General features: G+C 40.6%; 8 protein-coding genes across 12 annotated transcripts in view; 2 read left to right on the top strand and 6 right to left on the bottom strand.

Annotated features, from left to right (window-relative positions):
• Pde6 (phosphodiesterase 6) overlaps nucleotides 1-8262 on the bottom strand; it is a 61603-nt gene extending 53341 nt beyond the window's left edge. Inside the window, exon 1 of the mRNA XM_032439565.2 lies at nucleotides 7620-8262. The gene's annotated coding sequence lies outside the window, so the exon portion shown is untranslated. The remainder of the gene's footprint in view (nucleotides 1-7619) is intronic.
• A 717-nt stretch (nucleotides 8263-8979) lies between these two features.
• Nucleotides 8980-9924, bottom strand: LOC6630356 (uncharacterized). Its single transcript, XM_002054000.4, has 4 exons — nucleotides 9821-9924; nucleotides 9704-9742; nucleotides 9557-9645; nucleotides 8980-9490 (listed from the first exon to the last, which is right to left on the bottom strand). Exons 1-4 carry the CDS (start codon nucleotides 9878-9880, stop codon nucleotides 9121-9123), a joined length of 558 nt encoding a protein of 185 aa, XP_002054036.1. The 5' UTR covers nucleotides 9881-9924; the 3' UTR covers nucleotides 8980-9120.
• Nucleotides 9925-10679: 755 nt separating this feature from the next.
• On the top strand, nucleotides 10680-11192 carry LOC6630357 (uncharacterized). The gene has a single exon (XM_002054001.1). The coding sequence runs from the start codon at nucleotides 10680-10682 to the stop codon at nucleotides 11190-11192; it is 513 nt and encodes a 170-aa protein (XP_002054037.1).
• Nucleotides 11193-11607: 415 nt separating this feature from the next.
• Nucleotides 11608-11953, top strand: LOC6630358 (ras guanine nucleotide exchange factor B). Its single transcript, XM_002054002.2, has one exon. It carries the CDS (start codon nucleotides 11609-11611, stop codon nucleotides 11951-11953), a length of 345 nt encoding a protein of 114 aa, XP_002054038.1. The 5' UTR covers nucleotide 11608.
• Nucleotides 11954-17127: 5174 nt separating this feature from the next.
• On the bottom strand, nucleotides 17128-17718 carry LOC6630360 (cystatin-like protein). The gene is made up of 2 exons (XM_002054004.4): nucleotides 17459-17718; nucleotides 17128-17400 (listed from the first exon to the last, which is right to left on the bottom strand). Exons 1-2 carry the CDS (start codon nucleotides 17641-17643, stop codon nucleotides 17205-17207), a joined length of 381 nt encoding a protein of 126 aa, XP_002054040.1. The 5' UTR covers nucleotides 17644-17718; the 3' UTR covers nucleotides 17128-17204.
• Nucleotides 17719-18673: 955 nt separating this feature from the next.
• Nucleotides 18674-19846, bottom strand: LOC6630939 (cystatin-like protein). 2 transcript variants are annotated; one of them, XM_070207616.1, is made up of 3 exons: nucleotides 19656-19796; nucleotides 19020-19593; nucleotides 18674-18953 (listed from the first exon to the last, which is right to left on the bottom strand). In XM_070207616.1, the coding sequence occupies exons 2-3, from the start codon at nucleotides 19202-19204 to the stop codon at nucleotides 18773-18775; spliced, it is 366 nt and encodes a 121-aa protein (XP_070063717.1). In that variant the 5' UTR covers nucleotides 19205-19593; nucleotides 19656-19796; the 3' UTR covers nucleotides 18674-18772. The 2 variants fall into 2 exon arrangements, with proteins under 2 accessions (XP_070063717.1, XP_002054041.3); XM_002054005.4 differs by lacking the exon at nucleotides 18674-18953 and having other exon boundaries at nucleotides 19325-19593; nucleotides 19656-19846.
• Nucleotides 19847-19907: 61 nt separating this feature from the next.
• On the bottom strand, nucleotides 19908-20623 carry LOC6630940 (cystatin-like protein). 2 transcript variants are annotated; one of them, XM_032439954.2, is made up of 3 exons: nucleotides 20478-20623; nucleotides 20259-20397; nucleotides 19908-20195 (listed from the first exon to the last, which is right to left on the bottom strand). In XM_032439954.2, exons 2-3 carry the CDS (start codon nucleotides 20393-20395, stop codon nucleotides 20000-20002), a joined length of 333 nt encoding a protein of 110 aa, XP_032295845.1. In that variant the 5' UTR covers nucleotides 20396-20397; nucleotides 20478-20623; the 3' UTR covers nucleotides 19908-19999. The 2 variants fall into 2 exon arrangements, with proteins under 2 accessions (XP_032295845.1, XP_002054042.1); XM_002054006.4 differs by having other exon boundaries at nucleotides 20452-20566.
• A 770-nt stretch (nucleotides 20624-21393) lies between these two features.
• Nucleotides 21394-23173, bottom strand: part of LOC6630941 (uncharacterized) — a 58099-nt gene continuing 56319 nt past the window's right edge. For all 3 annotated transcript variants that reach the window (XM_032440298.2, XM_032440296.2, XM_032440297.2), the window contains exon 6: nucleotides 21394-23167. In XM_032440298.2, coding sequence (XP_032296189.1) covers nucleotides 21518-23167 — 1650 coding nt within the window. In that variant the 3' untranslated portion in view covers nucleotides 21394-21517. The remainder of the gene's footprint in view (nucleotides 23168-23173) is intronic.

The following is a 23173-nucleotide window of genomic DNA, read 5'->3' as shown; positions in this document are numbered from 1 at the left end:
TGTCACATGGCGTATACGTGACGTTAGCCGCTTTCTCGTTTAATTGTCGCCTCATACGCATTGCTCATACGCAGCGTATGTCGCAGTTTATAGTTTTATTTCCCACACGTTGGGTCCCTCGAGTGGCAAACCTGCCCGAAAGTATAGCCCATTGACTTTGCACTAGTTAACAACGATTTATCAATTGGTATTTTACGACTGAAATAAAAGAGCTATCGAATCCAATTAAACGACAATTTTGTTGCATCGATTCAATGTCTATGACTTTCTTATCAAATTTAATTTTTATAGTCAATTCTACAATTTATACTCTTTATATAAAGGATATATTAACTAAAATTCTTATTTGTATGCTTTGTTAGAAGGCGTGGCAAATAAATAAAATATATATCTTTGACAATTTGATAGTTCAAGCAAGCGAATTTAGAATAAGCTCTTTAGCTCATGAATGAACCCGTCTAAAAAACGATCAGACCTTCTCTGTAATTTTGTCTTTTATTTTGAGCTCTGACCAAAACTCTCAGCTGATTAAATAAATGTATATCACAGGTTTAAACATTGTTTTATATTGTCGCCAGCTTAATGCAATAATCGACAATTTGAGCTGAAGTCAACGTAAGTGAATGAACTAAATCTAATTAAGGCCCGTTGGCGTTAATTAATTAGTTTTGAGGCTTGTTAGTGCATTTTCATGGCATTGTTGCAGATGTTTGCAGCAGCAAAAGTTTGCCCGCCAGCTGCAGGCGGCGGTACAGCTGCAAAGCCCGTTGAGCTACATGGATTAGTCGTTAAATTAGGGCAGAAGTCAAGTCAAGTCCTGGCATCGCTGGCGTCTAACCTGACAGCAGCTCTGGCATAATTACACGAGCAATGTACAAGTTGGATGCCGGCAAAAATGTTTATGGCTCTTTTTGCGCACATTTTGTGCGCCTGTTGTTGCTTGTCATGACTAGGCCGTAACTAAATGCCAGCAGATGACAAAGAACATGTATGTTCCCATGTCTGGCAGTCTGTCTGTTCGTCTCGCACTCTGTCTGACTGTCTGTCTGTCATAGAGCTTGCCTGGCAACCTCAAGCACTGGCACTTCAGTCCCACACAATGCCGAACACAAACACGGCACAAAACAAAAGCGCAGCAGCGGCCCCTAAAACAAACAAAATACTCGTGTACATAATATGTGAAGAGGCAACAGCAACAGCTCTAGCGGTTAAAGCTAACGAACTAATGTAACATAGATTTTTATATGGCATGAAGAGCAAGAATCGCTGATGACTCGCGCAGATACAACAAGTCAGATTGTTGCCGTCGGGTGTAGGCGACTGCCTAATACTCATTCACATTTCAATTACAGCAATTAATCAGGCCATCCATTTATTCTTTTTCCGATTTGTCATGCGGCCAGTGGGCGTAGCCAAAGTATTTTAGAATATATTTGAAAAGAAGCTCATATTGTATATGAATAAATATGAACCGCAGCCATATAATATTGTCGCTTAATCTGGCGTCAGGTAAAAAATAATTCGGGAAAACCTGCGACGGACAGGATGGCGAATAAATCCAATATACTCTTCTACACTTTCGGAACGAGTCAAAAAAACTCGAATACACACGGACACACGTACACACATTAAGATAGGAGCTACGGAAACAGGCATCTCATCTGAGTTGAGCCTGGGCACTTAAGCAGCCGGCAGAGCAACAGCAACAGCCGCGGTTAAGGACGACTGCAGCGGTAGGTGTGGGTGGGGTGTGGGGTGTGGATCGTGTCCTTAGCCGGGGACTGAGTAACCATGTCTTGAATTGCAAAACCGCAAAATACACACAAGCGACAGACAGTTTGCACACACACACGAGAGACACTTAACATATGTCCTTTTTGTCAAATTTGTTGCTGTATGTGTATGTAATAGCCCAGCTGCACCCATCTTATCCATATGGAATTATAGTTATCTTATATGCATAGCTATCATATAAAATGTGGCGGAGTTTTTTGTCTGTAGTTGAAACTTTGTATAAAAAGTTGATGTGCTTGTCAACGCTTTTAAGAACTAGCTTAGCGTGCCTGAAAGTGTAACATTCAACAGAAAGGTGCTGCTGCAGCCAGTCAATTCCCATTGGGTCGGCTAGAATAACTGGCAGTTAAAATGTGCAGGGTGTCTGCGCTGCCTACCTTTATAAATATATATAGTTACATTTGCTATATAAATTATTCATGCATTCATGAGCACTTATTTATAAAGTAAGTACTTCTCACGCGCAATGGCCACACGCACACATAGACACCTATGTATATGTATATATATACACACACACACACACACACACACATCAAGTCGCATAACAGACCTTTACTAAAAGCCGGAAATTTCCATGCTGCGACTTTTGTGTAGGTTCCCTTCTTGCTGCGAGCGTAAAAATTTGCTTACATTTCACAAAATTTCAACAAACTCAGATTTTGCTGAATTTCCATTGCCTTATTTTCATTTTTTGGTTAAAAGTTTTCCCAGTTTGCCGTTCTGCAGTTTGCCAAATTGCCCGTAAGTTTATTTCAACATAAAAAAAACAAGTTCTAAAAATGTTTAAAATAAATAAAACTAGATTGCAAAAAGAGCTGAAAATTTGGCATGTTAAAAGAGTTAAAGGTGCCGACATTAATATAAAATCTGCTCGTTAAACTCTTCCAGTTCAGCTTAAGCCAAAAATAAAGTAATTATTTTAGAGGCTCGCCTTTAAAGCTTTCTTGGATTTCGTAAGCAAACCAGCTTTAAGAAGACAAAGAAAATACTTAAGTACCCGTTGAATTTGTTGGTTCATTAATAAGCAAAACTTCAACTCCTTGAAATAAAACACAAAATTCAAGTTTTTTGTAAGCCAAAATGAGCTTTTCGAGTTGACTGAATGAGTGGAAAAGTTTTGACAGCTGCGCCAAGCAGTCCAGCTTTAAGTTCTTAATAAACTGGGCAACGTGTTTAAAGCCTTTGCCCCTGTGACTGCAGTTGGACTAGAGAGGCTTGCAGCAGATGTAATTAGAAACAAACAAATCGGGTTAGTTGTAATGGGATTAAAAAAGAGGGTCAAACTTTCAAACTGTCAACCCTCACAGAATTCAACTAAATGTAACTGCATAAAAGTTTCAAATTGTTGGCAAATTAAATTGTGCTTGGATTCGAAAAACAAGCAAAAATTAAATTATGTCAAATAAATTGAAATCTTTTTGTGCATTTCATTTGAATACATAAGAAAACAAAATAACAAAACAGTAGAACGGGCAGTGCACAAATCAAATTATGTTAATTAAACGCACACAACAAAACCGAGCTAAAATTGTTGGCCAAGTGGTAGGATTTTTTGTTGCCGCACAATTTAACAAACAGAGCGGGGCAAGGGCGAGTGCGGCGAGTGGTCACGGGTTGGCCAGGTAAATGTTATCTATATTTTCCTTTCGCTTTAGCCTGCTGGCGACATTAACTGGCCAGCAGGACGTTAAGGATGACGGCAGTAAAAACAAAAGCGCAGACGTCGTTGCTTCAACTCACAAATTGTCACAAATTAACTCAATGAGTGGCTCGTGTACGACACTTTTTAAGAAATAATTCAATTATGGAGCCAAATTGCCGATCACGACAGCAGGTTGAGGGTAGGACGCAGGCAAATGTTGAAATTGTGGCTATACAACTTTTTATGCCGTTCCCTTTGGCCGTTTCACAGTGTTATCTAACTTTGGCTTCAATCAAAAGAAGTTCACACATTTGCCTCGCTATATTCCTTGCTCGGGCGTCACACGCCGCGTATACGTAATATAATTGCCAGTTATTGTCATAAAAGTGCAGTAGATGGGCAGAAAGAAAATGTAATTACGTGACATGTCCACGTGGCACTGACGCCCATCGATGATTATATAATCGATATAAAAACAGACAACAATTGCCGTTGCCTACGTTGGCTCCGCATGCAAAAACCCGACCGAAGGCTTTCAATTGTTGCCAGTCGATGTCGATTTTTGCTTTTGCACACAGTCGCCAAGACAAGGGTCAACTTTGTGGCCAAATTACCAAGCAAAAACCCCAGCGACCAAAATAAATGTTGCCCACTAAAAATAGCGCAAAGGAATAATCAGAAAAACCAACGACCAACAAAAAAAAAAAAAAAAAACTACAACGAAATGCGGTCAGGATATGTGTGCAAAAAGGGAGGGTTATCGCAGGAAAAAGAAACTGTGCTGCAAAAAATTTATGTGTTGCACGGTGAAGCGCAAACGAGCGCACAGAGAATAGGTTTTCTTGTAAGCATCATTTGGCAAAGCTCATTGAAAAATAAAATTTGGAAATTATGTAAAACCATTTTGCGTTTTTTAACTACTATACACACTTAAGCACTCTATCAAACTTGAAGAAGTTTCGTATCAGCAGTCCGGGCATCGCAATTCAGCACAATTCTTACAAAATGCATAAATAGTCTAGGTATATATAGTCGAGCGGCTTATCCACTTCAATACTTGTTATCCCGCAAAGAGAATCAGAATAAAAACCTCAAGTGGTGGCCAAGTCAAAGGCAACAACTAAAAGCCAGTCGGGGCCTGTACACAAAAGCGCAAAGCCAAGAAAATGAAGTAGCAGCAGCTCTACAGCTATCGACAGGATTGGCGAGAAAAGCACGGCTAAAAATCGGGTAAGATGGATAAGCGCCGCCACACAAAACGGGCAAAGATGAAGTTTTTCGCGTTGCTCTCAGTGGCGTCTCCGAGCCAAATGGAATAACACGAAACTTAAAAGTAAAAAATAAAATAAAAAGCCAAAAATAACACAAAAATGTGGCAGCTAAAAGTCAGACAGCGCCTCCTGCGGAACGGCAGGCGAACAGCGACCAGGTTGTTTCCCTGGCCAAGGATTCTCCGCGGCAATGGCGACAGCGGCTGCCTTTCATAAGGCATCCCTCAACTGTTGTATGCCACTCAGCAAAGTTTTTTTTTCGAATCTCGGGTCAATATTAATAGCTTCTGTGCTTCAGCTTGAAATGCAATTTTTTTTCTAAACATATTTATGAGCAATATTTGATGGCAGCGATTGCTTGTTAAATGAGCTACACGGAGCGTATACGCAACTTGCTTTTAACTTAGCTGTTAAATATTACAGCCGGCTTCATTAGTTTAGGGACAACCTTATGCGTTTTTTCGATTAATCCTCATGTTGTTTATTAACTTTTAATTCTGACTACTTTCAAGCCCAAAACTTAAAAAAACCGAAGCCAAAAGCGAATCACATCTTCTTTTAAAATGTTAGACTTTAAATGAAATAAGCTTAAGAGTAAGATCTAATCATTGAGTTTGTAAAAATCTTTAAAAATCCAGAATTCGATTATAGTTTTAAAAGTAAATGACATTACAAGATAAGATGCAAAAAACCATGAATTTGGAACCTGGCTGCGAGGTGTTGGTGCGTACCGTTAATCAATTTACCGTACATTTAATCAAAAGGTCTTTTTTATCCTAAATTCATTATTTTATCGTTCTGGAAGCTTTCAAAAAAGCGTCTGTAAAAAAAGTGCGATAAAAGCAATTAAATAGACATGAATTTATGTCAGGCAACAATTTGGTAAGACGACAGCAAATTAGCGGCAATTTGATCAACATGCATGACAGCTAACTGAATCAATAAACCAAAAGAAAATACTTCAAGGTCAATCAAAATTGGCTGGCTTTCAGCCGTGGCGTTTTAATAAATGAATTGCTGATTAAATGAAGTTGGCAAAAGCAGCCCAAAAAGCAAATCAAACAAAAAAAATTGGCCCAAACGGCTACACACGGCCAAAAATCGAGAGCAAGCAATGCGTAAGAAATTGTCGAACAAAATAAAATTGCGTAAATGTATCTGACAGAGGCCGATGGGCACAGGGTGCGCACGGTGTGCGCCATCAAATCAGAGGCAAGGCAAGGTTAAACCAAGCCAAAGCCTGTCACAGATGCGAATGCGACTAGCGAAATGTGCGCAGAGACACCATTTTATGGCCGATGATGGAACCGCGGCAAAGGAGGCGAGGCGAGTGGGCAGGAAGGGCGACGCAGGCAAAAAGGGCGCTGATGAGAATGAAGGAACAATAACAAAAAAACAAATATCCGCCTGCGGACCGCACAAAGCCAATGAACGACAGACAGTCCAGCTCTCTGCTAAGTTGAGGAATAGGACATACATGCACGTATGTATGTATGTATGTATGCATGTATGTGTGTACATTTCTATGGCGAGGGACGGCGGCAAACGACAGAAACACGCGCCGGCTTCAGCGAATGAGCATAAAACGCATATACGAATGAGTAAAAAAAAGAGGAATCGAAATGGACCTATGGGAAAGTTGAGAAGTGTAGCCGGAAAGCACCTTTTATGGCCTACGGCTGAACCTAATACACTTAGCAAATTGTAAGAGCCTAGACCCTTACTAAAAAATAAAGTAAGATATGTTTAACTTTATAATTGAGTTAATGCCATAGCATAGCAAGGCTATTTATCTAGGCGATCTTAATTAAAGGTTAGGTTCTAAGCTCTTAAAATGAGAGAATTAAGGGTTAAAATTAAGTGGCTCAAACGGTTCTTGACCAATTTGTAGCTGTCCATTAAAGCATCAGTTATTTGGGAATTAAATGAAGTCTTATGCAAGCAAAAAATTACAAATAGATACTAAATAGGTCAACAAGTTATGTTACGCCTAAAAGTCCTTAAAAAATAAAGTGAAGAGTAAGAGATCTGTTGTTTGGCCAGACAGATGTGCTTGACATGGGGCAACGTTCTGTACATAAAACAAAAACAAAAATACAAAATAAACTTAATGGATTTGACTAACGGACTGACTTGACTCACCGTCGGCCTGGGGAGGGAACTTCGACCGTTTGGCGGGTCTCCAAAAGGGCAACAAGAAAATTGGCGCGCGCAAGAGACACAAAAAGAAAATGAAGCGAAAAAAAGAAAATGTGTGAAAACAATTTTAAAATGTAATTTACGTGTTCGCCAGAAAAAAAAAAAAACAAAAAGAGTCGCTGCGTTTTATTTATATTTATGAAATTTGAGGCGAAAAAGTTGTTCAAAAGTAAAGTGCTTTTAGGCACCAGCCCCAGCCCCAGCCGCAGCCGCAGCCCCAGCCGCAGCACCAGCCCCTCGCCAATATAACGCATTTGCAGTCAAGGGTAAAAATATTGTAATTTTCTCATCGGGGGTTTTGCTTTGCTTTGGTCCACTAATTCGTGAGACTTGTTGTGAATATGTGCGTGTGTTTGACTTTTTGTTTTGTTGTTTGTATTTATGTTTGGTCGCTTTGTTTACGCAAAACCACAAACACAGCTAAAGCTGCAATTAAACCGACAGCTGAGCTGAGCTGTAGATAAATTCAAACACACGCACATAATAACAAAAGCTACTCACCTATTAAACACACTCACACACACACACACCACAAGCACATATGCGTCGACAGCGACGCTGGCGTCAAAAGCAAATGCAGTCACATTTCGCCGCAAATTGCTTTTGCTTTACAATTTCAAGTATTTTGTGACGTCTCTGCCTGACTTTGTTATTGTTTTTTATTATTATTGTTTTTGTTGGTTTTTGTTGCTGTCAATTATTCTGCCTACCTGATAACACGAGCGGCGTTTTGGCTGCGGAAATTGCGGGTGAATGTGAATTAGAAAAATGCGACAAATCGCTTTACGCTGCACTTCACAAGCATTTGTTTGTTATTATTGTTGTTGTTGTTGTTGTTTATGTTTTTTTGTTTTTTTTTTTAATATTTACACTAAACTGTTGATTGCGTTCAAACACTAATTCGCTTGCTGTTGCTTTTATTTGTTATTTATATTTGCTATAGATATTATGCAAAACTGTTTGCTCTGCTGTTTTACAACCGGCGGCAATTCCGCATACGTAGTGTAGCAGCAGCTTGAGGTTCGAGCAGCTGGCGGTGGGTGGACTAGCGCTGTCAGAGAGCTGCCCAATTTCCAGTACGACTTTTTCACAGCACGACGACACGTTGAGCACTGAGCGCCGTTTGCCACCAAAAATTCTGTGCGGGTCTTGCTAAATTACAACGTACCCAAATGGGTTATTTCTTTCTCTCTCTCTGTCGCTCTCTCTTTCTCTCTCCCATACACATATACTTCTGCTGCCCTGTAGACGTTTTGGTTCACATACTCTCTTTTTCTCTCTTGCAAATGCTCTGGCTCTCTCTCTGCAGCTTATTAGTTCTGAGCGCTGCTATTGTTGTCTTTTCGTTGCTCCAGTTCGCTTTGGCGCCAGACATCAACTGATAGGGCGATGCGTAGCCAGCAGCAGCAGCAGCGACGGCAGCAGCGAAGGCAGCCGCGGCAGCAGCAGCGGCAGCAGCTTACGTCGGCGTAGCATGTGCTACGTTTGTTTACTGTTATTTGGCACACGCCGCTGCTCCGATTCGCGCTCATTTTAAAGCGCTCTCCCAGTCTTCTCACGTGGATGGGGGTGGTGGCAATGACTGCAACAGTGCTGCCGAATTGTTAACATTTTGTGCACACACAAAACAACCGGAAAGCGAATTCAATTCGATTTAAAACTTAACGAGCTTAAAACAAATTTTTGTTTAATTTTGTATTATACTAAATATTTTTAAACACAATTATGTGCGTGAGTTATATTCTCCGTCAAGTCAGGCTTTTCAGAAAGACCACTTGCTGGAAATACTGAATAAAAATATTTTTGCATATATCAGACCACTGTGCCTCAATGCTAAGAGCGTGCTCTTTGACTGTGTCTGCGGCGCAGGCGCCATTTTTTGTGGGCTGGCGGTTAACGGAATTAAAGGCATGGAAAAAGTTGTTGCTCTTCCTTAAGAGCAACCGTTTGTTAAGTGCTGTGATCTTGACCAAAATCCGTTAAGCCGTATAACTTTGACTTTGACCGATTTAAGATTTCAATTATTTGTTTCAATTTTTGGTATACTTTTAGGCAAGTTTTGAATATGTATTAGGGCTTAAATAGTTTATTATATGCTTATGAAACTGGATTCAATTTGAAACTTTTCTACATTTTATGGAAATCATTTGAATAGAGAGATTGTTAGGGCTTCGCCCAAGCTAACACGAATTAATCCATATGTTCAAAGGTCTAGATGAGCTCATTGTCGCTGGTCACATCGACATCCGTTGCCGTGGCTGCCGTGGCTGACGTTGCTTCTTTGCCCTCATTGGCAACCTCAGTGTCCTCCTCGGCATCCGGTTCCTCTTCCTCTTCCATATCCAGTTCCGCCTCGCGCACGCCATCCTCGCAGACCGTCAATGGCTTGCGCTCCAGCAGAGGCCGCGGTGTGCGCCCCAGGAATGTGTTGCAGACAGTCACAATTGACTCGCACTCACCCGGAGCATTGGTAACCACGAACACGCAGCTCTGAATGACGTCGTGCGGCGTGTTGTCCATCAGCTGAAACACTATATGCTGCTCCTCGATGTTGCCGTGCGTGACAAGCTTGCCATGCAAACTGCGGTCGACGGCGTCGAAAATTCTCAATGTGTCTGCATAATTTTAATGCCAGCTCAAAACTTACCCCAGAGGCACTCCACCAATTTTCATTTGCAGCTCGGCATATTTCGCAAGTACATAGCCAAATCGTTCCTTGGCATCGCTATAGTCCATCTGCAAGTGGGATGAATGCAAAAACTACAACCGAATGCAAATTAAGCTGCGCACTTACGTCCTCAATGCAGTGGTTGGGTGGTATACAAATCGATAGCTGCACAAGTTTCACAATTAATTTAACTATATTATATATTATAATATGCTGCATTATAGACGCAGTTGGAATACTCACCGTTTGCCGTGCAAGTAGCACGAGCATCGAGTACAAACAAATATTCGCAGTAAAGTCCATGGCTGAACCGCTCAGAGATCGGCTTCAACTCCAACTGAAACGAATCGCATAAGGCCAACTGGCATTGTCTCCGCTTTGCTCTGAAAGTGCAGGTGACGTCATAATAATTAAAACTATATGGAGATACAAAAGCTCATTCATTGGAAACTCTCACGGTAAATTACAAAGTTAATTGGCGAGAAAGAGAATATTTTTCATTTGATTTTTGAGGCTTACAAAATTTGTATGACTAGAGGAAAACATTTAAAAAACTTAAATAATTACATGAAAATTCACTGAAAAAATCAGTATTAAATGTAATGTAAAAATCTGTTAAAGTAAGCCTTTCAGATAATTCTTGTACAAATTTGTATGACTGGAGAAAAACATATAAAAAACTTAAATAATTACATGAAAAATTACTGAAAAAATCAGTATTAAATGTAATGTAAAAATCTGTTAAAGTAAGCCTTTCAGATACTTTTACCCAAAGTTTATCAATGCTGATTTATAAGCAATTAAACGCTCAAGGTGCACATTTTTGTTAATTTGTTTGATTTTGGTTATTCAACTAACTGAAGGTGATCTGTTTGAAAAAGATGCGTATTATTTGTTCTATTCAATAATATATTTGCCTGCAAATCGACGCCTAATTTGACGAGTTATCAAACTTTATTAAATAACTTTAAACAGCTGCGCACATTTTGCGCAAAGAATCCATCAATATTTTTGGCTATAAAAGGCGATGTGTCGAAGATATTCCATATCAATATCTTAAACGCTTCTCTGCAGCAACAATCGAAAAACCAACAAAAATAACATGAGAGCTACAACAATTGTCCTGAGCCTTGCCATTTTGGCCAGTTTCCATGTGAGGAACAGCGAGGCGGTCGCCTGCACATCTTTTGATCCCAATTTGCCAGCTGGATGCACCGACTGTGAGGCTGCGGGCAATGAAAACCATGTGGATTGTGTGACAACAACAACAACGACAACAACAGAGGCTGCAACAACCGGCACTGGAACAACTGGCACTGGAACAACCGGCACTGGAACGGGAAATGGTGGGAGAACTGTGCGCGTTACCAATCTGAGGTACACAAATGTGCGTCGCGTTCGCGCTAATCGCAATGGAAACACCTCAGGCAGCAGCACTGGACGCCGCAACGTGAGACGTGCAAACGCGAGCCGTGGAAATGTGCGACGTGGAAATGTGCGACGTGGAAATGTGCGACGTGGAAATGTGCGACGTGGAAATGTGCGACGTGGAAACGTGCGACGTGGAAACAAGAATCGCCGCAGTGGAGCCAACGTACGCGTTGTCAGGGGATAATACTTTGGATCAGTTATTTAGTGTTAACAATTTATTACTTAACAAATAAAACATTGTTTTTAATTAAATTCAGAGAGCTTCTAGCTTATTGTTGCTTAAACATTTTAAATAATCGTAGAGGCAAGTGGGTTAAATACACAAGTTAACATAATGGAACATATTTTTTTTAGCATATGCAAAGTTTAAGTTGTAGCCTTGTTGACAGAGCACAAATCTTTAAATTTCGCTCTTTTGCGGAGTGTTGGCTGAAGGTCACACGTGCTTTTATTTTGCCAATTCGTATAATAGACTCGGCACAGCTGAACATATTTGCCAATAATCTAGCAAGGTAAAGTGTTAGCTATAAAAACCGCTGCTTTCTGGCTAAACGACATCACAAGTTATTTGAGGAATTCCCTAAGAAGTCTGTCAAAATCATGAGAACCTTCACAATTGCGCTGGGCTGTGTCATTTTGGCCATGTTGCACATCAGGAGCTGCGATTCGGTCGCCTGTTCATCAACGGTCCTGACCAACTGCACCGACTGCACGGATGCCAGCAATGCCAATAATACCGACTGCACCACCACAGCCACGGCAACAACAACAACAACAACAACGGCAAGCACCGTCTCACTCGGCTCCAACCGGAAGACGGTGCGTATCAGCAATTTGAGGTACACAAATGTGCGTCGCATTCGCGTCAACAATGGTAATGCGCGTTCCTCAAGCCGTCGCAACGGAAGCCGCAGAAATCGCAACATACGTGTCCTTGTGGGTTAGCTGTTAATTATAATTCTTCATTTTATCGATATTAAAGAATACATGATTAAAACCGGTGTTTCCTGAGGTAACTGAATGTTCTGTTGCTTCTGATATGACGTTTGAAAACGACATAACTCCGCGATCATGTCGAGATTATGTCGTTTTGAAGCGAAATAATAAATAAAAATAAATAACCGCGCGTACATATTACGTTTCAAAACGACATACCTCCACGCGGAGAGCCGCGGATATATGTCGTTACCCCGAATTTTTCAATACATATATCTCCGCGCCAAGATATATGGCGTTTGAACGACATAAATCCGCTCTCCGTTCGCGAGATTATGTCGTTTTGACGACAAAAACTTTTTAAAACGAGCAGAGACATATGTACATATATCTCTATATGACGTTTGAAAACGACATAGGTCCGCCGCTCTGCAAAAGACAAATATCCGCGCGTAGATATGACATTTCAAAACACACACACATTTTTCGTTGCAGTCATAGTATGGTGTTCATAGGAATAACATATATTTTCTGGGAGGTCTGTAAGAGCGCACAAAAGCCAGTATAGGTTAAGGTAACCCTTAAGGCAAATAGGTATTTCATACTAAAACACAATCTTCGATCGATCGTTTTAATATTTTATAAATAATACTTTATTGACGCATCTATAGATACTTAGCAACGTAGACTGCCAAAAAGAATATATTGTCTACTGCCGCCTGGTAGACTTGAGTTACAGCAGCAACAAAAAATCGTCTTGGTTTTAGAGCAATTGTAAACCTCAGCCTTATGCTAAGCATAGATAAAAGCAAGCGCCTAATGTTAGGCTACATTATGTTTCACTTAACACAGCTGCACGTTTTATAGCGCACAGCTTTTGTCTATTATATGAAGTGCTCAGTTTTATGTCGATATTTTGTGTCTTGTTTTTTTTTTGGGTTGATATTAATAACTAATCTAACTATAGGTATTTGAAATACCTATGTATATTAAGCATAATCTCTATATATAAAAAGATTTGTCCTGATTGTCTGAATGACGGTTTGACTGACTAACTGCTTTACTGATTGACTGCTTGACTGATTGGTGATCAACGAACTGCCCGAACCATAAAAGCCAGGAAGTAGATTTTTATTGATGAAAAAAGTTTCTATGGATTGACCTCAAACTTTTTTTGGAAAATATCTGTATTGAATTTTCGGAATCTACACTTTGTCTAATTGGATTCAAACCTATTTCGTAATCCCTAAGTAAGAACGGCGGGTTTTTTTTTATTCGATGGTTTTTGATTAAGTGAAATCTACAGTTTTAAGCTGAAATTTGTATTTAAGATATTTCTGGCATTTGTCTGATTATGTATACAGATTGAGATACATCCAATTAGGTATTATTATGAAGAATATGATTATTATTTATATTGTGATATTAACCAACATAAGGTAAGGCCCAACCTTTTTCGTAATATTAATTTTGAATATTTGCATGTTGAAAATAAACCATATTAAATAACTCTAGACGGCACACTCAATTATATATTGCCCTTTCGTATTAGGAGCCTGGAACTATGCTGTAGAACATGTTGTAGATTATGAAATCCGGTAACAGGTCTATTTTTTTTAAGTATTCGCCTTTTGCCCACTTGCACTTTCAATTGGTATCGAAACTGCTGACACTGAAAGTCTTGAATGGTGCAGCCGGAACAACTGATTACATATCAGACGTTAGAATTTGAATAACGTTGTGGAACACTTGTGTACCCAATTCGAACAGATGAATGTAAGTATGGGGAAATCGAGCTGGTAAATAAAATGGTATTTGGGCAAAATGGGTATAAAAAGAGGCGTGTGGCCCATGGTAAGACATTCCAAGCAAACCATTTGAATTGAGATGAGGATCCAAACGGTTATCTTGTGCTGTGCCTTTCTGGCCATTTGCCTGGTGAAGCGCAGCGCCACCGCCACCACCACGGCCCCGAGTACGGCCACCACAGTTGCGAGTACGGGCACCACAACCGCCAGCTCGGCCACCGCAACCACAACGGCATCTAGCTCTGGAGCCACCACCACTGCGAGCAGCAGCGGTGGCAATGCCGCCCGGAGGCGTCTATTGCGTCGCATAAGGATCCTGCAGCGCAGACTGCAACGTTGCAGACGAGACTCCGCCCACCAGAGAAAGGTGCTGCTTGGCAAGATCAAGAGCCTCACTGCAAGCAGCCAAAACAATCTGAAGCCCAGCTTTAACAAGCTGTTCGGCTAATCAATCCGTACCTGTTCTTTTATTAACTCTAATAAATTGTTTATCATGCATATGTCGCATATTGTTTAGCTTTGGAGAACATTAAGTATATATCTGTTTAACTGTCGCTCCAAGTATTTTCAGGCCCAATTCATGATCGCAGACCAATGCAATACAATTCTCATTAGGGGTCTGTCTACCTTATACTCTAGATTATCTTTTTATACCCTGTATCCCTTGTTAATGGGTATGGTTTTGTTCATATGTATTCCACAGACAGTAGAAATCGACTGAGTCTGCCTGCAAGTGCAAACGCATCGATAATGTGCTACGTTTCCGTGAAATCGATAGGAGCTATGAGTAGGGGCGTAGTTTGCCGGACTGGCAACAAATTCCCCCCAACGAGTCGGTGGGTTGATTATATCTATACCCTTATCAACTTTACATTCTATGCTCTTCACTTTTTTCACACCTTTTTTCTGCTTCTTTTTGTACTTATTTACATTCTAAGGTATTATAGATACTCAAGAATAAAATACCCCCAACGTGTGAGAGATAATATTCGCAAAAAACTCCCTTATTCTGATTAGGCTTTTAGTTTATAATTTTGCTATTCTCTTTAATTTGTCAACCATTAATAAAACAATTAAAAAGTGAAGAAGTAAATAAATAAAAAGAACAGCTTCCGGTCACATGGATAGAATAGGTGCAACAGCTCGAATGAGGGACGATAAAATAGGGGGGGAGGGGCTCACTTACGCCAAGTGGTTTGGGCGAAACAAATGCAAGGCAAAGCCGCAAATGAAATCCACTTTTCTTGAGTGCACTTTTTACAAAATTTCTTTCGCCCGAGAGAAAGCACGATTTCAGAAAGAATCGCAGACTCTCCGCTGCGACGACTTTTATAGCCGATCTCCAACTGCGCTTATGAGTACTTATCTCCTGCCGAGAGAGAGAGAGAGAGAAAAGGAGAGAGGGAGAGAAAAAGAGAAAGAGAGAGAGAGAATGCGCTCCAACATGCACGACAATTTAGTCATTTAATATAATCACAAGATGTTTGCCAATTTAGACATGTAGTTTAAGTAATGTTGCTTAAAGATTAAAAGGCTTATTTTAAGATCAATTGTTTTGTTTTTTATTATTTTTTTGTTTTGGCTTGAGTTTAAACTTTGTGCTGCTTGAAACGAAATAAGGCCGAGTATTTGTTGAATAAGTATGAAATACTTAAGAAAAAACAAAAATGTTTAATAAAATTTCTAATAATAATATGTTTGAATTTATTAATTTAGACTTTCTTGAAGAATAAAGCACAATTACATAAGCACAACAGCTGGAACAAATGTGCTGAGAACCTGTTGTGTGAGAATCGCTTAAAATATTGTCAGAAAATAATAAAACAATAACAGACACTGATTTATCACAGACTTGAAGCTTAATCAACAAAACAAAAAGTGTACTTTATAGCTGATAAATATAAAATATATAAAAAATTCCAAGCATTTAAGATTGTTGCTGCAGCAATAGAACTTGGTTTGAGATGTTCAAACCTGGAAAAAGGACGTTTTTAAAGGCAGCAAAAATATAACTTAAAGGAAACCCAATCAATGCATTTATAAAGAATTAATTTGTATCTTTTTGCCATTCAATCTTCGATTGGTTTTTATAAATAAAAAATACATATGATATTCCAAAATTTTATGATAGATAAATTCACAAATAAATTGGCTAAGAGTAAGGATATTTTCGGCACGCCGCACATTTAATACCCTTGTAGGCATTTCCCTTTTGCATATATATTAGCATGGTGAAGCTTGCAAATTCTGAGCTTTATGAAAATATCTTTGAAAATGTCAGAATCTGCTTTCCGACCAATCTTTCCCATAGCAGCTATATGATATAGGGGTCCGATGTTGTTAAGATTAAAAAAAAAAAAACAGAAAGACTAGCTAGTATCGATATTGATTTTTATCGATTGCTTGAAAACGGGGCAACTTATCGATTCTCGGAAAACCTCGTAGAGGCAACAAGTTCGAAATTTCAATCCTTCAGCTCTTATAGGTTCAAAGATAGACATGTTCATACAAACGAACTGCCTACATAATTTATTTTTATATATTATGTTTATGTTTCCATATATTTCTAATAATTTATGCACTCAACCTGACAGCATAACATGGTAATAATAAAGCCTACCACTTAAAACCCATATCACAATCCCTTCATGTATATTTAAATGTTCTCTTAAACTGAAAAAGTAAATAAAATAGAATGTCTGGAGTATTTAGGGATTTCATTAGTATCGATGCGATAACATCAAAGAAAGCAAAAATAAACCAATATTAAAGACGATCGATAAATAACTGAGAGTTCAATTAGAAGAATAAACCTGATCTAAAAAAAAAAAAAAAACATTTTTGTGAGCAATAAACAAAGCTAGTGTATAGATATTGCTTTGGGATAAGAGCAGCATGTCTGTGTGAATTTGAATATTATATTATAGAAAGTAATTAATTAATATAATAATTTATATTATAACCAAGCGCTACTTATATATCCAGTATCAGTCGACGCGAATTAGCCACAACTGTCTGTCCTTATATCTGTTTCTCTCGCAGTTTCTTCATGAAATTTGACTTTCATTTATTATATCCTTTTTGTGAGTAAACTCTTCGAAGACCAAACTTGGCATTTAGTTAACACAATCTTCTATAATACTTACTACATACTAAATAACTACATCACGAACAGGAAAAAGCTGATGTATGAAAGCAATTCCAAGTCTAGAAGGGCATTCAATCTTCGACCCACAATTCTACCCCGTTTTCTATTTTTTGCTATTTTGCATCTGTTAATTTAAACAATTTACGAAATGTGTTGTATATAACAAGATGTGAGAGAGCACTCGAATAAATATTCAATGCCGGCTATTAAATGCGAAACGAAACTGGTTTCTCTTGCTCAAAGAGCTGTTCAATTTTATTCAAATGCTGTTTAGAATAGAGCCGAGCAGATCGGATCAGCCAGTTTACCAGGTGCGATCCACCTTGGCATCGTCGCCCTGGCACTCGATTTTCACATTGGTGCCGTTCTCCTTGAGCCATGGCTGGGACCAGATCTTCACGGTGCACTGCTTGGCCACATTATCGCTGGTCAGCTCCACGGTGTAGGTGTCCAGAGTGCCGGCAACAACTTGAGTTGTCACCTTCAGCACTTTTGTGGCCCTATAACAAAAGCAAACAAACATAGTATAAGGAACATTGGAATAGGTTCGAGACTTACGCATAGTTGGGTCCATCGCCAGTCGACAATTTGGCCAGAGTGGCGTGCAGATTGGCAACAGCCTTCTCCAGCTCCTCGCCGCTCAGCTCCTTGTGACCGCCCACAATTGGAGGCGACTCATCGCTGGCCACCAGCACGCACACGAGTGCCAAGATTGTCAGATAAATCAATTTCGAACCGAACATTTTGTTTTCTATCTTAACTGATTTTATTTTTTTCTGGAACTGTTGTTCGACCAAAAGCTGCACATCAACTAAATTCTCTGCAGCAGAGTCGGCCCTTTTATACACCTTACGCTCTGAGCGCGGTTCCACGAGAGAGCGTGTTGTTGTGACAAATACTATGACACGATGTTTATATATAGATCCTTATATGTGTAATACATACAAGTGTGTTATCATTCATTTGAGAAAGAAAGAAATTTACATTGTTCGTCATGAAATGTGTAACGCACGGAGGGCGGCGCGCACATAATGTATGCATATATATTCTCGATCTGTATAACAATATCTGCTAACTAGTCTCTCAGTATTACTATAGCACTAAGTGTATATAACATAGGAATGATTGGTGTTAAGCTAAGCGCTACTGTGAAGAACCTTTCACTCTGCCTCTTTCTTTCCGCAAAGTTTGATCAACATCGTAAAAATAAATGATATAGCTCTTTTGTGTTTCCAGATATTCTCATTTAACTCAGCAGCTTCACAGAGAGCTTCAGAATTCTCTCTCCTCAGCTATCAGCGTATTTGTAAGTCGGGGTTTTTAATCTTTGATATATTTACTACCATACATTTTTTTTAAATAATCACAGAGCTCCAGAATAAAATTGTGGATTGACTTGTAATGCTTATATAAACACAGATAGAGGGTATTGCCCGGCCTTGCCCGTATTTCAATAACAATTCTATTAGTATTAAAAAAAGTTGCCAACTTTCCGCCAATTTTTCACAGTTACGCGTGGGAATTCCAAAAGCGCTGGATTTGAAGATTTTGAAGCCGATCGCCAACTTTTATCCTCATGTTCCACCTTGGCTGGTATTTATCGAAAAAGGTTAAATACTTCTCAAATGGGTTTTCTCGTAGATCTTGGCAAATGATTTTACATCAGAAACTTCGCCCACCAAATATTCAAACCCAATTCCAACCAAGCAGGAATGAATTTTCCGAAAAGTATGAAACAAAAACTTCCAACTCTTCGAGATAAAAATCTTTTATAAATAGAGATAATATTTATTGGTAAAGAACTCTGTGATCTGCGCTAAGCATTTATTTGAAATAATGTAAATATTTGCCGAGATTATGCACAGGATTATTTCAAAGAGTGAAGCTGAGTTCGGCATCGTCGCCTTCGCATTTGATTTTGATATTATTGGGATAACCCTCCCAGGTGGTGATAACGCATTGTTTGTTAGTTTTACCGTCGGTCAGTTGCCCGACAAAGATGGTGACGGCGCCCGAGACATATTGTTTCTGGACGGAGATCACTTTGGCGACACTGAAAAGTGAATTATTTCCTTGTAATACACGTATATTGGATATATATAGAAATACGTCGTGTTACTCGTAGCTAGCTGCATGCTCTTGGGATATTATGGAGAGGCTTTCCTTGAGCAGTTCAATAGCTTCCTCTCGCAGCAAGTCCTCCATTTCCTCGTCCATGCCCTCGAGCGGAGTATTGTTATCAGCTTTCATGGCTGCAGAGCAGGCCAGAAATAATAGAGCCAAGTAATTAATATTAGTGTTCATAATTAAACACGAACTAATTGGGGCTAGTTAGCCGCACCAGCTTTTATAGATCGCACTACGAATTCAAAGCTAGCTTTTAATTTTCCATAATAAGTCCAGCTTATTAAGAGATTCTACGGATAGCTGAGAACAATATCTAATGTATTTTGTGCATGCACATAATCTGGTTACAAAAGCGTATTCAAAAACTGATATTTGTGTGCAACAAGTACTCCTGACTTTCGGCATCTTCGCAGCTGATTTTGATGTCCGTATTGTCTGTCAGCCAGAACTGATGCCAGATTCTCACATCGCACTTCTTGGTCACAAGGCCAGTTGTCAGTTCCGTTTCGTAGGTCAATTTCTTGGCCGCAACACCCTGGCTCCGCACGCTGGTCAGTTCGAAGGCTCTGTAGAGTGCGAAAGATTGGGTAAAATATGCAAATGGAGCTGTCGATGCAGCTGGATTTACTTGTAGCTAACTGCACCAGCGCTTAGGTTGGCCAATTTGTCGAGTTGTTCGTCCAAAAATTGAATAGCTATGGTCAGCATTTCTCCGGTCTGCTCTTGCAGGCTCATTATCGGATACATTTCGGAGACCATGGCCGTGCCGGAGGCCAATGCCAGGGCAGACATCAGATACAAAAACTGTTCACAATTCATTTTTGTATAGAAACTGATATTGCCTGCCAGCCGTAGTGCCTATTTATAGACAAATGGGGCGTACTTATGGCATTAGTTTTTATTTGAATACAATTAATTAAAAACGATATTAGATCTTAATGTGTATTTAACATGCAGCAGCTGTTTAAATCTTTAAAAGGTGCTCTCAATCACGTTGTCATCGCCCTCGCACTTGATGGTTATATTGATGCTATTCTCCGGCAGCCAGGGCTGCGTCCAGATCTTAACATAGCTCTCTTTAATGTCATCGCCCTGGGCCAGCTGCAGCTTGTAATGATAAAGTCTGCCGGCAACCACTTGCGATGTCACCGACTTGACCTTAACAACCCTATGCAAATAAATGTCATTTACTTTTACAGAGTATTCGGTACTTAAATGCTTGTGTACTCACTTAAAACTGGGCTTATCGCCAGTGGCAGCCACTTTGGCCAGCGAGGTATTCAACAGCTCCACGGCCTGCTCCAAATCAGCGCCTTGCAGCTCCGCCGATACGCCACCACAAAGCGGTGCATCGTTTCGTTCAGCCATGTCTGTGGAATATTTATAAATGAACTGCATTGATAAGCAGCAAGAAGTATAAGTACTTTTATATGGAAGCCCTTCGGAATACCTGAACTGAGCAGCGCAGCGAGCCAAGACCTTCGCGTCGAAAGAAAGAAATAAAAACGAGTATTCCTGAATATCGCTTTGTTTGAAAACTCGACGATGACTGAGCACTGGAAGAGCTCGTACAGTTCAGGTTGGGCATTGGACTTGCTTTGTATGGGTGAAAACACAAAGAGAGCGCGGAAATTGGCACACACACACACACACACACTCTCTCTCTCGCGCTCTCGTTCTGAGAGCGGCTAGTCTGTATATAAGAGCTGACTCATAAACATGACGATAAAATCAAAAACAAACAGTGGCCACTGTCACTTGATGGAAATCGGCCCGAAACAAACTCGAACATGTTCAACAAACAACGAACTACCTGATATCTGGCCTTAATAGATCGTTTTCTCAAAAAAAAAAAGGTTATTTCACAAATGAGCTATTGATTGCTATTTATGGTACACGGTCGGTTTTTTTTTTTACAGGTAAGTTTATCAGCGCGTACATTTTTGAAATGCCAAGCAACATGCGTTTAGGTAATTAACTTGTTGAATGAAAAGAAAAATAACCAAGTTGGATTTATTTACTTCAGCATACGAATTCTTCAAAACAAAATTGAGGTACAAATTTAAAAGGCCTTAAAGCTAAGCTCTCTATTCAATTTAAATAACGCATTTATTAACGATCTGTCGTTGTTTTTTTTTTTTTTTTATAGTACCGTAGTTATATGTGCATATATTATATATTTATATGCTACTTATCCCGCGTAACATTTATTCAATTTGCAATTGAAATTCTTGTTTGGTAAATATTTCCAAAAAATACATTTATACCCCCCCCCCCCCCCTTCCTTATAGCCCCTCCCCACTCCTAATCACCCTTCCAATACATCGTGCGGGAAACTTAAGCAAATCTTACAAAGTAGTTCCACATTTGTTTTCTTTTTTTTTTTAAGTTTTAGTTTTCCTTTAGTTTTATCTTCCTTTTTTTTTTTGGAACTAACAAACGCTACAAAACAGTTCCAATAACAAATCCCTCTCCATATCTTCAGGCTCCTCAGATGTGTATATGCATGTGCTCCAGCAGCTGGGCACGATCCGGAAATATGGATGAACACATTTCACACTCAAAGCAGCGCGTCCGACGCTCCGTTTTGCTGGCCGCAGCTGCCTTGGCCGCTGCGTCGGCGGCATGTGCCGCGGATACCACCTCGGAGATGGAAAAGAAACCGGAACTGACATCCGAAGAGTTGGCACTGGCCACCACATTCACATTGTACGAGTCCACGCCATAGCTAAGGTACGAATTGCCGGCTGGCTTACTGACTGCAACGGGCGAGGATGTTGTCGATTTCTTGGCGCTGAATGCCGAAGAACTTTTGTCCATGTGCCGCTTGGCTGCCGAGCGGGTGGCCGAGTTGGCAGTGATCTGTCGCAGATGGCGCGATGTGCGCGCCGCCGATGAGGATGATGATGATGATGTGGGCGTGGCTGTGTGTCCTGTGGCAGTTACACGTTGCTGGCTCTCCACCATTTCGCGCAGATCCGGCGACGTGGGCTCAATTTTAATGAGGTTCTGCTCCTCCTCGGGCAGAAACTGTGGCGTTGTCGACGATTCGCTAGTAAAACGCAGGCGCGCATTCCGATCATGCTTGAGCGGACTGCGTAATATCTCCTCCAGATCATTGACAATGCTCGGATTGAACTTGTCGTAGGGCTTATCACGCAACATGGCCGTATGGATCAGCAAATGGGTGTCATCGTACATGAGCTGGACGCGCTGCTGTTGCTGCTCCTGCTCCTGCTTGATGTGCAGCGGACTGGAGCTGATCTGATTTGGCGGCTGTGTGGCAGGTGATATAATTTCGTAGTCATCGACAATCCGCGAACTGGCCACGCCGCTCGACTTGACCAGGCCCAGCTGGCTGCTCTCGCTGGTGCTGGTGCGCGTTATGTAGCTGCGCCCACGCGACTTTTTGCTGGCATTCTCTGGCGGCACACGTGCCTTTTCTGTGTGTATCATGCGGGGACGTGAACTGCTTGATGTTGCAGCTGCTGTGCCTGTATTCTTGGCCGCCTTGCTAGACTTCTTTCTGCTGCTGCGACTGTTGCCTACGCTGGATTTGCCAGACTCCTCGACAGTTGCAGCTGCTGCTGCTGTTGTTGTTGCCATTGTTGCTGATGCTGTGGCTCCCGCTCCACCTCCAGACTTGTCACTGCTCTCGGCCTGCGTTTGCGTCGGTGGCTGCTTGCCGCCGCGTCGCGACTTGGAGGCGCTTGGTGTGCTGCTGGATGAGCTTACAGGCGGCAGAGTGGTATCATTTACCACCACCAGCGAATCAATTTGAAAGAAGCTTTTGTAGGCATCATCTGCGTTCCCAACATTGCCATTGCTGTTTGCCGGCAGGAATTTCTCATCCCACAAACGTTCCGAGCTGCTATTGGCGGATTTGGCAGAACTGGAACTATTGTGTGCGGCGCCATTTGTCACGGCCTTAGCTTGATTTGTAGCTGCTCGCTTGCGCTTCTCCTTTTTGGTGGTTGGCAATGGCTCCGTCCTGTCCAGGAGATCATCCACGTTCTCAACATCAAAGTCACATAGTTCCATATCGCTGGCATACTCTTCGCCATCCTTGTTGCCCGCACGCATGTGGGCAATCTCGTGTGGCTGTAGTTTCCTGCGTCGCTTATACTTACGCGGACCAGTCTGAAA

The sequence above is a fragment of the Drosophila virilis genome, chromosome 2 (assembly GCF_030788295.1).
Source record: "Drosophila virilis strain 15010-1051.87 chromosome 2, Dvir_AGI_RSII-ME, whole genome shotgun sequence".
NCBI classification, from domain to species: domain Eukaryota; kingdom Metazoa; phylum Arthropoda; class Insecta; order Diptera; family Drosophilidae; genus Drosophila; species Drosophila virilis.
This window is presented reverse-complemented; position numbering and strand designations above follow the sequence as displayed.

What these genes read in the sequence shown, in the direction of transcription:
- LOC6630356 (XM_002054000.4), bottom strand. Translation starts at nt 9,880, where the DNA reads ATGGACTTTACTGCGAATATTTGTTTGTACTCGATGCTCGTGCTACTT. An exon ending in TGCTACTTGCACGGCAAACG is followed by an intron (nt 9,743 to 9,820) that starts GTGAGTATTCCA and finishes AAACTTGTGCAG; the next exon opens with CTATCGATTTGTATACCACC. An exon ending in ATTGGTGGAGTGCCTCTGGG is followed by an intron (nt 9,491 to 9,556) that starts GTAAGTTTTGAG and finishes CGTCGACCGCAG; the next exon opens with TTTGCATGGCAAGCTTGTCA.
- LOC6630357 (XM_002054001.1), top strand. Translation starts at nt 10,680, where the DNA reads ATGAGAGCTACAACAATTGTCCTGAGCCTTGCCATTTTGGCCAGTTTC.
- LOC6630358 (XM_002054002.2), top strand. Translation starts at nt 11,609, where the DNA reads ATGAGAACCTTCACAATTGCGCTGGGCTGTGTCATTTTGGCCATGTTG.
- LOC6630360 (XM_002054004.4), bottom strand. Translation starts at nt 17,643, where the DNA reads ATGTTCGGTTCGAAATTGATTTATCTGACAATCTTGGCACTCGTGTGC. An exon ending in GGCGATGGACCCAACTATGC is followed by an intron (nt 17,401 to 17,458) that starts GTAAGTCTCGAA and finishes CTTTTGTTATAG; the next exon opens with GGCCACAAAAGTGCTGAAGG.
- LOC6630939 (XM_002054005.4), bottom strand. Translation starts at nt 19,846, where the DNA reads ATGAATTGTGAACAGTTTTTGTATCTGATGTCTGCCCTGGCATTGGCC. An exon ending in GCTGGTGCAGTTAGCTACAA is followed by an intron (nt 19,594 to 19,655) that starts GTAAATCCAGCT and finishes CGCACTCTACAG; the next exon opens with AGCCTTCGAACTGACCAGCG.
- LOC6630940 (XM_032439954.2), bottom strand. Translation starts at nt 20,395, where the DNA reads ATGGCTGAACGAAACGATGCACCGCTTTGTGGTGGCGTATCGGCGGAG. An exon ending in GGCGATAAGCCCAGTTTTAA is followed by an intron (nt 20,196 to 20,258) that starts GTGAGTACACAA and finishes TTATTTGCATAG; the next exon opens with GGTTGTTAAGGTCAAGTCGG.